Genomic DNA, 12,793 nt, shown 5'->3' on the forward strand with positions numbered 1-12,793 from the left:
CAGTAAGAAAAAAAAGAAAAAGGAAAGAGAGAAATTCAACAACACTACAGAAAAAATAGACCTAATAAACATGTACAAAACACTCCACTCAACAGCAGCACAATACACATTTTTCTCAAGTCTACATGGAACATCTCCAGGATAAACTATACATTAGCCTACAAAACAAGTCTTAATATATTTTAAAAGACTGAAATAATACAAAGTGTATTTTCTTATTACAATGGAATAAAACTAGAAATTAATAGTAGAAACAAAACTGGAAAATGTGGGGAAGTTCAGTAATACACTCCCAAACAAATAGGTCAAAGAAGAAATGACAAGGAAAATCAGAAACTATTGTGAGATCATTGAAAATAAAACACAACATACCAAAACTTAATGAGACACAGGGGAAACAGCACTAAGAGGGACATATAAAGGTGTGAATGTTTATATTTTTTTAAAAAGATCACAAACTACTAACTTAACTTTATGCCTTAAGGATGTAGAAAGAGAACAAACTAAGCGCAAAGCTAGCAAAAGAAAGGAACTACTAATTATTAGAACAGAGATAAATGAAATATAGAAAAGACAATCAACAAACCCAAGGCCATTTTGGAGCGATCCAAGTGCCGCCCGCGGCCCTGAGTGGATCTCGAGCCGCCGGCCGGCCGCGCCGGTGTCCATAGGCGCTGTGCCCCGGGCCGGGTCCATGTGTGTGCGGCCCGCCCGAGGCCGCCTGGGCTTTGCCTCAGCCTGGGCTTTGCCTCCACCAGCGCCCTGGCCTCCGTTCGGGCCTCCACACGGGTCTCCCAGGAGCTGCCGCGACGCCCGGCCCGCAGGGCAGGTAAAGAGTTTATAAATCTTCCACTGAATGAAAAAAATTTTTCTTAAAGCTGCATATACTCCAAGAAAAAAATCCACAAATGTTTTTCTATTTTGCCTGAATACATGATTTAAACAAGAGGTTTCCGCAGAAGCTCCGTGGCCGTCACGATGTTCTGGAAGTTTGACTTGAACACCACGTCCCATGTTGACAAGCTGCTGGACAAGGCGCATGTGACGCTGCAGGAGTTAATGGATGAAGATGACATCTTGCAGGAGTGTAAGGCTCAGAACCAGAAGCTGCTGGACTTCCTGTGCAGGAAGCAGTGCATGGAGGAGCTGGTGAGCCTCATCACACAGGATCCACCCCTGGACATGGAGGAGAAGGTCCGCTTCAAATATCCAAACGCAGCCTGTGAGCTTCTGACTTGTGATGTGCCGCAGATCAGCGACTGCCTCGGTGGGGACGAGAGCCTGCTGAGCCTCCTGTATGACTTCCTGGGCCATGAGCCGCCTCTCAATCCTCTGCTCGCCAGGCCAGTTTTTTCAGCAAGACCATTGGCAATCTCATTGCAAGAAAAACCGAACAGGTGATTGATTACATTTTTGAAGAAGAAGGACAAGTTCATCAGCCTGGTGTTGAAGCACATTGGTACTTCAGCGCTTATGGACCTGCTGCTGCACCTGGTCTGCTGTGTGGAGCCAGCCGGGCTCCAGCAGGAAGTCCTGCACTGGCTGAATGAAGAGAAAGTCATCCAGGGGCTTGTGGAATTGATCCACCCTAGTGAGGATGAAGATAGGCAGTCGAATGCTGCTTAGACTCTCTGTGACATTGTTAGGCTAGGCAGAGACCAGGGCAGTCAGCTGCAAGAGGCTCTGGAGCTAGACCCCCTCCTCACAGCGCTGGAGTCACAGGACTGTGTGGAGCAGCTTCTAAAGAACATGTTTGACGGGGACAGGACGGAGAGCTGCCTCGTCAGCGGGACTCAGGTGTTACTCACCTTGCTGGAAACCAGGCGGGTTGGGACAGAGGGCTTGGTGGACTCCTTTTCTCAGGGACTGGAAAGGTCGTACGCTGTCAGCAGCAGCGTGCTACACGGCATCGAGCCTCGGCTGAAGGACTTCCACCAGGTCCTGCTCAACCTGCCCAAGAAGAAAGCGATCCTGCCCACCATCGGTGTGCTGGAGGAGCCCCTGAGGAATGCCCGCCTGCATGGCCCCCGCCTCATGGCAGCACTGCTGCACACAAACACACCCAGCATCAACCAGGAGCTCTGCCGGCTCAACACCATGGACTTGCTGCTGGACTTGTTTTTTAAGTACACCTGGAATAACGTTTTGCACTTCCAAGTGGAACTATGCATAGCCGCTATTCTGTCCCATGCTGCCCGTGAGGAGAGGACAGAAGCCCGCGGATCCGACAGCAGGGTGGAGCCTCCGCATGAGAATAAGAACCGGAGCCTGGAGACCCCCCGGCTTGCCACTAGCCCCCCTGACAACATGATGGTGACCCATCTATTCCAGAAGTGCTGCCTGGTGCAGAGGATCCTGGAGGCCTGGGAAGCCAACGACCACGCACAGGCAGCAGGTGGCGTGAGGCGTGGGAACATGGGCCACCTCACGCGGATCGCCAACACGGTGGTGCAGAACCTGGAGCGGAGCCCTGTGCAGACGTACATCAGCGAGGTCATTCGAGGGCTCCATGCGGATTGCCGAGGCCGCTGGGAGAGCTTTGTGGAGGAGACGCTAATGGAGACGAACCGCAGGAACACCGTGGACCTGGTGAGCACTCACCACCTTCACTCCTCAAGTGAGGACGAGGACATTGAGGGTGCTTTCTCTAACGAGCTGTCCCTTCAGCAGGCCTTCTCTGACTACCAGATCCAGCAGATGACAGCCAACTTCGTGGATCAGTTTGGCTTCAATGATGAGGAGTTTGCAGACCAGGATGACAACATCAATGCCCCGTTTGACAGGATTGCAGAGATCAACTTCAACATCGATGCTGACGAGGACAGTCCCAGAGCAGCTCTGTTTGAGGCCTGCTGCAGCGACCACATCCAGCCCTTTGACGATGACTAGGATGAGGATATTTGGGAGGACAGTGACACTCGCTGTGCCACCTGGGTGACAGCCAGAGCCAGGTTTGGAGCCCCCCATGCTTCAGAGAGCTGCTCAAAGAACAGCCTGGAGTGCAGAAGCCAGGACAGGAAAGCGAGCTCAGTAGACGGAGATGTGCCTGGGGCACATGCCCCCTCGGCCCCTGGGAAGAACGAAGCCCCCCCTGTGGAGGGTGACTCAGAAGGCGCCACGTGGACGGCAGTGTTTGATGAGCCAGCAAACTCGACGCCCATGGCCCCAGGAGTGGTGAGGGATGTGGGTTCCTGTGTGTGGGCAGCTGGTACCTCAGCTCCAGAGGAGAAGGCTGGGCCAAGTTCACTGATTTCCAGCCTTTCTGCTGCTCCGAGTCAGGGCCCAGGTGCAGCTCTCCGGTGGACACAGAATGCAGTCATGCCGAGGGCAGCCGCAGCCAAGGCTCCGAGAAAGCCTTCAGCCCGGCTTCCCCGTGTGCCTGGAATGTGTGTGCCACCAGGAAAGCCCCCCTGCTGACCTGACAGTAGCTCCTCTGGCGGCTCTGACAGCGAGGATGACGACCAGAAGGCAGCAAGCGCTACGGATGCTGTGAGCAGGGGTCCCAGCTGGGAGGCCCCACCACTGCCCACAGTGACCAGGACAGAGGCAGCTGTCAGCAGGGCCGAGTGTGCTGACAGCAAGCTGTTAGACCCTGCCTGCCCCATGCCAAAGGAAGTGACCTCTGCCCCAGCTGTGGCTGCGCCCCCCGAGGCTACCGTGGCCACCACCACAGCACTGAGCAAGGCTGGCCCTGCCATAGCCACCCCAGCAGTCTCTTCTGCAGTGGCCGTGGCAGCCCCCCTAAGGCCCATCATGGCAGTCAAAACAGCCCCAGCCATGGTGGACACCCTGGGAACAGTGACAAAAGACGGGAAGACAAATGCCTCGCCAGAAGGAGCTGCCTTAAATGGCCCCATGTGATGCTGCTGCCACCTGGCCACAGCCCACCCTGGTCAGGCTGCATCCTAATGAGAAAACTACCTGGTGATGCAATTTTTTTTTAATTTAATTGAATTCTGAAATAAATGCTGCATTGGTAAAGCTGCCAGTTGAAACCAGTTGGACAGGCCAGCTTGCGTCTCTCCTGCCTGACCGAGTGGGCCCTGCTGGAGGACAGAGGGTGCACCTCAGCTGCCCCCAGGCCCGGAGCGCAGCAATAAGGTCTCAGGCATGCAAACTCTGCCTGCAGGAGCTGCAGGAGCCGCAGGAGCTGGGGTAGGGGGTGGGAGCAGGACTCTGAGATGCCGCCAGGACCTGATGGCCCAGGAAGGGCTTGGACGTGGAGGCTGTTTTTACTTTTTTTTTTTTTTAAAGAATACAGGAGCCAAGCTATTTTGCACTTTGTATCCAGCTGCAAGCTCAGGGCAGAGTCAAGGGCCTGGGTTGGGTAGACCTGACTTGCAGGAGTGCATTCAGGGTCTCAGACCCTTGCAGCTGCCCAGTAGCCCTTGGAGCTGGCATTGAACCAGGCTGTAAGATTTGACTGCCTTAAAAACACAAGGCCCTCTAGGCCTGGCAAGGGGACCCCACAGGTATGCAGGTCAGGGACACGGCAAGGCACTGGGGGATCAGAGACTGGTTTCTAGCAGTACTGGTCATGGCCATGTCGTTCTAGAAGGGTCCAGATTATTTTACGTTGAGTCAATTTTTAATGTTCTGATCACCTGACAGGGTACCCAAAACCCCCGAAAACTCCCAATAAAAGCCGTGTCATTCAGACAAAAAAAAAAAAAACAAAAAACCCAAAAGTTGCTTATTTTAAAAGATCAACAATATTGACAAATTATTAACGGAATTGACAAAGGAAAACAAGAGAAGACTCCAATAACTACAATCATATACAAAAAAAGGGCATTACAACTGGTTTTATAGAAATAAAAAGGATTACTGGAGAATACTACGAACAACTGCATATCAAAAAATTAGATAACCTAGGGGAAGTGTGTAAGATCCTAGAACAATTCATCTACCTAGAAAATCAGAACAGACTAAGAACTAGGAAGGAGCTTGAATTAGTAATAAAAAATCTTCCAACCATCAAAATCCCGGAACCCAAATAGCTTCACTGGTAAATTCTACCAAATGTTTAAAGAAAAATTAACACCAATCCTCCTCAAATTCTTCCAAAATAATGAAGAAAAAAGAACACTTTCAAATGCTATGAGGTCAGCTTTGCCCTGAGACCAAAGCCAGACAAAGACAGCACAAGAAAGGAAAAGCATAGACCAATATCCCTGATAAACACTAATGCAAAAACTCAACAAAATGCTAGCAAATAGAATTCAATAGCAAAATGTTTACAGCAGCATAATTCGCAATTGTAAAAATATGGAACCAGCTCTAAAGCCCATCAATCAATGAGTGGATGAAGAAATTATGGTGTATATACATGCCATGAAATACTACTCAGCCATAAAAAGGAACAAAATAATGGCATTTGCAGTAGATGGAATGAGAGAGCATTATTCTAAGTGCAGTAACTCAGGAATGGAAAACCCCAAATATTGTATGTTTTCACTCAAAAGTGGGAGCTAAGCTATGAGGACGCAAAGGCATAAGAGTGATACAGTGGACTTTGGAGGTTGGGGGAAGGGTGGCAGGGGGGTGAGAGATAAAAGACTACAAATTGGATATAGTGTATACTGCTCAGGTGACGAGTGCACCAAAATCTCAGAAATCACCACTAAAGAAATTCATGTAACCAAACACCACTTGTTCCCCCGAAATCTATGAAAATAAAAAACAAATACAAGCATAAAACAAAACAAAAACAGAACTCAATAGAAAAAAAAAAAGAATTAAAAGGATTATACATCATGAACAAGTGGCATTTATTCTTATAATGCAAAGATGGTTCAATACACAAAAATAAGTCAACGCAATATACCATACTAACAGAATGAAGGAAAGAAAATACATAATCATCTCAATTCAGGCACACAAAAAAATTTGACAAAATTTAACACCCTTTCATAACACTTAACAAACTAGGAATAGAACACTACCTCAACATAATAAAACCATAATGAAAAGCTCCCAGCAAACAGCATACTCAATGGTAAAAGACAAAGTGTTTCTGCTTCGGGCAGAAACAAGGCAAGGGTGCCACTTTTGCCACTGGTATTCAACAGAGTACTGGAAGTTCAAGCCACAGCAATTAGGAGAAAAAGAAAAAAAGGAAAGAAAGGAGGGAAGGGAGGAAGGAAGGGAGAGAGGGAGGAAGCTGAAAAGGAAAGAGATGAGCTGTTAACATAATAACAAATAAATATATTTGGTCTAGGCCATTGTTTCTTGGCACATTGCTCCTAAGACCCTTGGAATATAGGAAGTGGTGTCTTTTTGTATGCTAATGAATGACTGGTGACTAGGGGCTGCTGGATAGCTTCAGAATGTGGGCTGATTGTCAGGGGAACCAACCCTGTAATTAGAAGGTTGGAACTTCCAGGTTCTCCCTCCTCTCATTCCCTTACCTTCCCTCTAACCTCTAAGTAAAGGAGAGAGGGAGGGAGGTTGAGTCGATCACTAATGGCTAATGATTTAATATATCATGCCTACATAAAAAAGCTTCCATAAAAACCCAAAAGGACAGTGTTCGGAGTATTTGTAGGCTGATGAGCACATGGAGGTGCTGGGAGGGTGGCAGGTCTGGAGAGGGCATAGAAGCTCCATGCCGCCCCATACCTTGCCCTATGTATTTCTTCCATCTGCTGTCCCTAAATTATATCTGCTTAATAAACCAGAAACCTAGTAAGCAAACTTTTTTTCTGCATTCTGTGATTTGTACTAGCAAATTATTGAACACAATGAGGGGCTCATGCAAATCCTGATTTTATAACCAGTTGGTCAGAAGTCAGAAGGGAGACCTGGACTTGGGGTTGGCATCTGAAATAGGGGCAGTCTTGTGGAACTGAAGCCTTAACCTGTAGAATCTGATGCTAATTCCAGGTAGATAGTGCTAGAATTGAATTGAATTGCTGGATTAGCGCCAATTAGTGCCAACGGAGAAGTGGAGAATTGCTTATTGTGGAAGAATCCACACATATGGTCACAGCAGTGTTGGAAATGTTGAGTATAGAGAAAAACAGTTTGTGTTTTCTTCTACAGAAGCATGGGGTGTTGTCCCTAGTGTGAGCAGCAGTCTTAATGCTGAGTAAAGTGAGAAGGCCCACAGCAGAAAATTTGGACTGTTATGAGTAGTATCATGATGAGTCTACATATTTATCATCCAAACTAGTACAGTTTTAAGAGTAAAAGGATTCACTATTAGAAATATTGCAGGGACAACGTGGCCCAGTCAAACAAGGACTTCTGGTAAGTCTTGCCATAATTGATGAGAAAAAATTGTATGAAGTAATCACAATGCCAAATTGTGCTTGGAGATCCACCATATTAAGCCCTGCTTTGTTAAATAGGATAGACTCTCAGGAAATCATGTCACCCCACTAAAGGGGAGAAGATTCTCCTTCCTGTAGTTAGGCTACTGACTTACCTGATAGTCTGTTCTGGAAACTCTCTTGCATATTTACATATTGAGCCACTTCGCAAGTCTTCCTGATAAACTTTATAAAGGCTTTCCAGTAATATGCTTGTTCCAGGGAAAACTGTGCTTTTTCAAGTGTATGAAATATCCTGCAGTCAAAAAGAATCCAGAGAAAATTAAATTTAAAAATGATCTTGCAGATGATAGATCATTATAAATTTATCTAAAAACAAATATATGCAAAAGTATGGCAGTCCACTTATGTAAGGAAATAGAATCTTTCTAACAGCTCTATTAATTTTTTTAGTTTCTTTACAAACTCCTCTACCTTAATTTGAAAAATGAGGAAAAGCAATTTATGAGAATACATAAAATATAAGACAAAATAAATCAAGAAGGAAAAAAGAAGGGAAATTAAAGGCCATAACAGGAAGTAAACTTTAGGTTAAGAAAATATATATTCCCTATTTGACATAGTTGACAAAGAACTTCCTAGAAGTCAAGGAAAATAGAAATTGATTACATATATAGTTCACAGAGTTATAAAATAAAAACAAGGCAAATTTTCTGTAGAGTTACAGATCCCAAGAGAAGCTCCTTCCCATTGGTAGTTAATGCGTGATTTCTGAGTAATGAAGTAAACAAGAACTTCAATCACATGCACACCTTGGACTTCACAGGGATCCTCGATGTTTTATGAACGATTAAGTCAGTGGTTAAATTAAAGGAACTGCTTCATATTTTACAGTTTTTAGATGCTTTCCAACAATACCAGTAGGTTAATATTTTTAAAATATATTGAACCTCTTTCTATTAGAAATATAATCTACCATAGTGATCTATCATTTGTGTAGAAAGGGCAGTTGAAATCATTTTGATGTCCAATTTGTTTATAAGTTTTTCACCAAACATGTACTTACACTATGGAGACAAGCTGGCGCTTACAGTCACTAGAAAAGACACCATTCTCAGGAGAGGGATCAGCTCCTAGCAGCAGGAAGAGCCGAGTACAGGAAAGGCTTGCTTCTGACAGTTGCATCTGAAGTTCCTGCCAGTCCAAATATTCTTCAGGTATTAAAACTGGCATGCTTGTGTGCCAATTAATGACCTCTTGCAAAATACGATCCTTAACAGGAAAAGAAGATAATTGCTTATAACAAATAAACCAATTCAAATGTGGGTATTTGAGTTGCAGCCTTTACCTTGTACCACTTAACAAAGGGTCCACTCAAACTATACATCAAAAATCATGTCCTATGGCATGGTAAGCAAGTTATAGTTCTAGACTTGAATTTTTACTCATGTTCAAGTTAATATGTCCCAAAATAAAACCTAATCCAATAATAAAGTAGGATGCAACCCAGTGTCATAGCCATCTGTGTTAGCTAGTAGTGACAAGTAGCCTGTGACCCAAACCCCCTGAGAGTCTCGTTCTTAGTACCACCTTCTACAATTATTCTAGGCTGAGGTCTGGCTGACATGATCCTATAAAATGCAGCAGAAGTGAACTGTGCCAATTCCAGGTCCACCTTCTCTGAGTGGCAGCTCCTGCTCTCCCTCCCTGCCTGTTCTTGCTTGTTTGGGGGATCCCTGGATAGCCATGTCAGAAGTCTGGCTACCCTGCTGAAAGGCCGCATGAAGAGGCTACCTGGAGAAGAGACACCTTGAGTCTGAGAGGAGAGCAAGAGGCCTTCGTCTCAGTGTCCCAGCTGACCAGACTCCAGCCCCAACAGCCGTTCTGACTGGAACTACATGAATGATGTCTAGTAAGAACATCAGAAGAACCACCCCACTGAGCCCAGTCAACCCAGAGTCAGAAGAGAGAAAACAGAATGTGTTTTGTTTTAGGTTACTAAGCTTTGGGGTGATTTGTTAGTGATATGCATCCTAGGCATCATTAGAAAGGGTATCTCATGTATATGTAACCTATAAACATATAGTTCCATGCTTTATTTGAGGCTATAAGTTAAGCTTTACAGATAAAATTTGGGATGAGATTTCCGCTAGGAAAGAGCTGATATCCAGTGGCAAGAAAGATATTTGCAAACAGGTAATGTTTTCTGTGCCTGCATGCATTCATATATACTTTTCTTCTTTATTTTTTTATTTTCTTTTTCTTTTTTTAGATAGGGTCTCACTATGTCACCCAAGCTGGAGTGCAATGGTGTGATCATGGCTCACTGTAGCCTTGACCTGCCGGGCTCAAGCAATTCTCCCACCTCAGCCTCCTGAGTAGCTGATACTACAGGCACATGCCACCACATCTGGCTAATTTTTGTTTTTATTTTTGTAGAGATGGAGTTTAGACATGTTTCCCAGGTTGGTCTTAAACTCTGGGGCTCAAATGATCTGCCCACCTAGACCTCCCAAAGTGCTGGGACTACAGGCATGAGCCACCATGCCCAGCCCTTCACATACACTTTGCTGTCTGCCTAGCATGCCTTCCTGACTTCTCTTGGCTTACACCTCATCTAAGGTTCATTGACTTACTTGGGAAGACTCCTAGATGCTGAGTTCCAAGGCTCTTATCACTGTTTGCCCTTCTCTACCAAAATAGTGTCGTCTTCATGTTTGTACTCCCTTCCATATACCATGATGCCCAGAGTAGATGCTAAGAAACAACTGATTGAATCATACACACTATGCAATTACTATCTCAATTTTGATTTTGCTGTGACATCATTTATATTTCACTAATTTCATTATTTCACTGGTTTTATTTCCATGGTACATGAGGAAGGATATTAAAAAATAAAATAGGTAATACTGAGAGAGAAAAATTAACTCTAAAAATAAAAATACTGTATTTTTAATTCTCAGTAAGAAGAATATGGCCTAGAACTTGACAAAATAATCTTTCCAAACAAATTGCTCAACATTCTGCAGTGCCACTTGAACACTCAATAGAGGTAGTTCATTGTCCTTGGCAGTTTTACATGAGAAGAACATGAGTTTTAAAGCCTGTGACCATTCAAAGCCACAGTTTTGCTGGGACTGACCGATCACCAGAGAGATTCCTCTACTTTTGTTAGCATGTGTAGCCAAGAATGAAGCAGATCAAGGAGCCAGCAAGCCAGAAAAGCAGAAATGGCATGGTTTGAAAGTTTGAGGAACTTCAAGTAGGTTTTGGCCAGGTGGATAGCACACAACCTTTCAAACAGTCAAACAGGAGGGTCAGCATTGAAGGACAGCTGGAGTTCAGAGAGCCAGCTTCCCTTAAGTTTATGGGCTCATGGCAACATTTTCCTCTTCAAAACTCCAGGTTAAATATTAGCATCTTTGGTGAATTTAATCTCAAAAATGAGTTCACTGGTGCTCTTAGAGGAGCTAAGATGGTAAAATACTTACAGCATCCTGCACTGAATCAAGTAGCTTGTTTAAAACACTGGTCTTGGAGGAGTTACAATAGCACAACAGTCCCTGGAAGCCAACCCAAATGCTGGAGTTACCAGAAGGCAAGAAGACCTCCTTCTCAGACAAATGACCATTTGAGCAGAGAGCATTCTTCATCAACATCTAAAAGATTAATAAGAATGAGAAAAAGTAACATTTATAGAGGCTTAGATACCCTCTTCCTGGTCTCAAGAACTGCAAAAATAATAAGCAATGACAAACATTTTAAACACAACATAAAGTTTTGGAAAACCTGCATATTGTTCTCTTTATTTTGCTAGCACAATTCACAACAGGAGCAAAATTGAATATTGCATGAGCTTCTTGAATGTTTTATTAATATTATTTATTTACAATTCTTTTCTGTGCTTTACCTGCTTTAGCTCCCAAAAGAACACATCCTTTTCCAGTTTCAATTGGTCAAGTCCAAACCATTTAAAATCATTAGCTGATGTCTCCAGGCAAATGAGGACTTCTGCATAATAGACAAATTCATTTATTATTCACCTAAGGTAGGCTACTTCTACACATGGCCACGAATCAAGAAACTGAATTCTGAACACTTAGATTTTTTTAAAAAACTTGACCTATTATTATATATTTTATTCTCTTCCTCAGAAAGAAAAACAGAAGTCATTGTAAATCATTTTATCCTTTCTGAAGACTCATGAGAATGTGTTTTTAGTTACAGAAGAGTTTTGCTTCTAAAGTAACAACCCCCCTCATTTTTTCCCTCTCCTCCCTGAGAAAATGCAAAGGCAGCAGCCCATGGGAGCAAAAGTGCAAACCTGACTTCCTCAGAAGAGGGCAAGGAAATAATGCTCAGCAGTGTCAAGGAAGTTTAAAGAAGGGCATTCTATAAACCCACAGGAAACATGCTATCCCTACCAGACACCAAGGAGCAGCAGTAACAGGAGGTGGTAGAAGGAACAGAATACAAAAAATTCGCTTATTCACAATGCACTCTGGTTCCTTTCCAGCCTGACAACCATGGATGCTGCTGTGAATGTGAAAGTGAACCCAGCCCTAGGACACTGCTTGTCATAGGCCACATCAAGGATGCGCTCTTCACTGTGCCCTCATTGTTTATTTAGCCTTGGTGTGCCATATTTTAAATTCCCTAGAAGGCATCAGAGCAAAGCATAAATATGCATTCAACACCAGCCAACTTATCTTCAACTTTACAATGTTATTAGGCAGTTTCAAGTCCATTTTCCAATAAATTTCACATTTACACTTAGTAAGTCAGGGACAAATAACACCAGAACTAGCTTACCTTGGACAAAATGCAAATTCTGAGCTATCGCATTTCTGAGAGCTCCATCAAGCTGAAGAAATCTCTTCAGTGCCGGCCACTGGGGCAGGTTTTGCAGCATGCTTTGCAATTTCCAGAGATGCTCTAATCTGAGGGCAAAAATAAATAAATGAAATAAAATAAAAAGTAGTTCAAAGTGCCAACTAGGGAAATAAAAATTCCATTCAAGGGAAAATATTCCACTACTTTGAGAAGTGTGTTCACAGACCGAAAGTCTCACTTCACCATACAACCAGATTCTTGACAAATTGCATTGTTTGAATCAGCTGATTTGGAGATGCTTTTGGTACTGAATATGGATTAAATACTCTCTTTACCCTAAAATGGAAAAGCATATTCCTAGCAGTGTCTAAAAGAAGTGAGGGTTAGGATAAAGTTTCACATGGGATCTAAAAACACTTGCCATGAAGTTAATGAGATACAGAAAAATATTTTGAGAGAAGTTTCAAATACAGAGATGGTGTGTGGTGGTGTACAGGACCATCACAGTGGTACCAACTTGAGCAAATTAGCAATGCCTGTAGGATTATCCAAGGTCAAAGGAAGAATGAAGAGCCAGGCAGTTCAATACAAATAGTCCTTGGAGTGTCAGACTAACGGGCTCTAGATAAGGAAGAAATAACTGAGAGAGAAGCTGGAAAGAAAATGAGTTTAATAATGCAAAG

The 12,793-nt window shown here is 43.9% G+C and overlaps 1 protein-coding gene and 1 pseudogene across 2 annotated transcripts in view; one reads left to right on the top strand and one right to left on the bottom strand.

The window, feature by feature from the left end:
• The window catches only part of ABCA13 (ATP binding cassette subfamily A member 13), a 437,440-nt gene that overhangs the window by 356,773 nt on the left and 67,874 nt on the right, over window positions 1-12,793 (bottom strand). For both annotated transcript variants that reach the window (XM_064366685.1, XM_064366686.1), the window contains exons 11-15: window positions 12,090-12,217; window positions 11,188-11,288; window positions 10,769-10,936; window positions 8,341-8,546; window positions 7,430-7,569 (exon numbers count right to left, since the gene is read on the bottom strand). In XM_064366685.1, the coding sequence (XP_064222755.1) occupies window positions 7,430-7,569; window positions 8,341-8,546; window positions 10,769-10,936; window positions 11,188-11,288; window positions 12,090-12,217 (743 nt within the window). The remainder of the gene's footprint in view (window positions 1-7,429; window positions 7,570-8,340; window positions 8,547-10,768; window positions 10,937-11,187; window positions 11,289-12,089; window positions 12,218-12,793) is intronic.
• Window positions 871-3,861, top strand: LOC105721603 (serine/threonine-protein phosphatase 6 regulatory subunit 2-like; annotated as a pseudogene).

The sequence above is a fragment of the Aotus nancymaae genome, unplaced genomic scaffold (assembly GCF_030222135.1).
Source record: "Aotus nancymaae isolate 86718 unplaced genomic scaffold, 86718_ANA_hifiasm-v0.15.2.pri h1tg000065l, whole genome shotgun sequence".
NCBI classification, from domain to species: Eukaryota; Metazoa; Chordata; class Mammalia; order Primates; family Aotidae; genus Aotus; species Aotus nancymaae.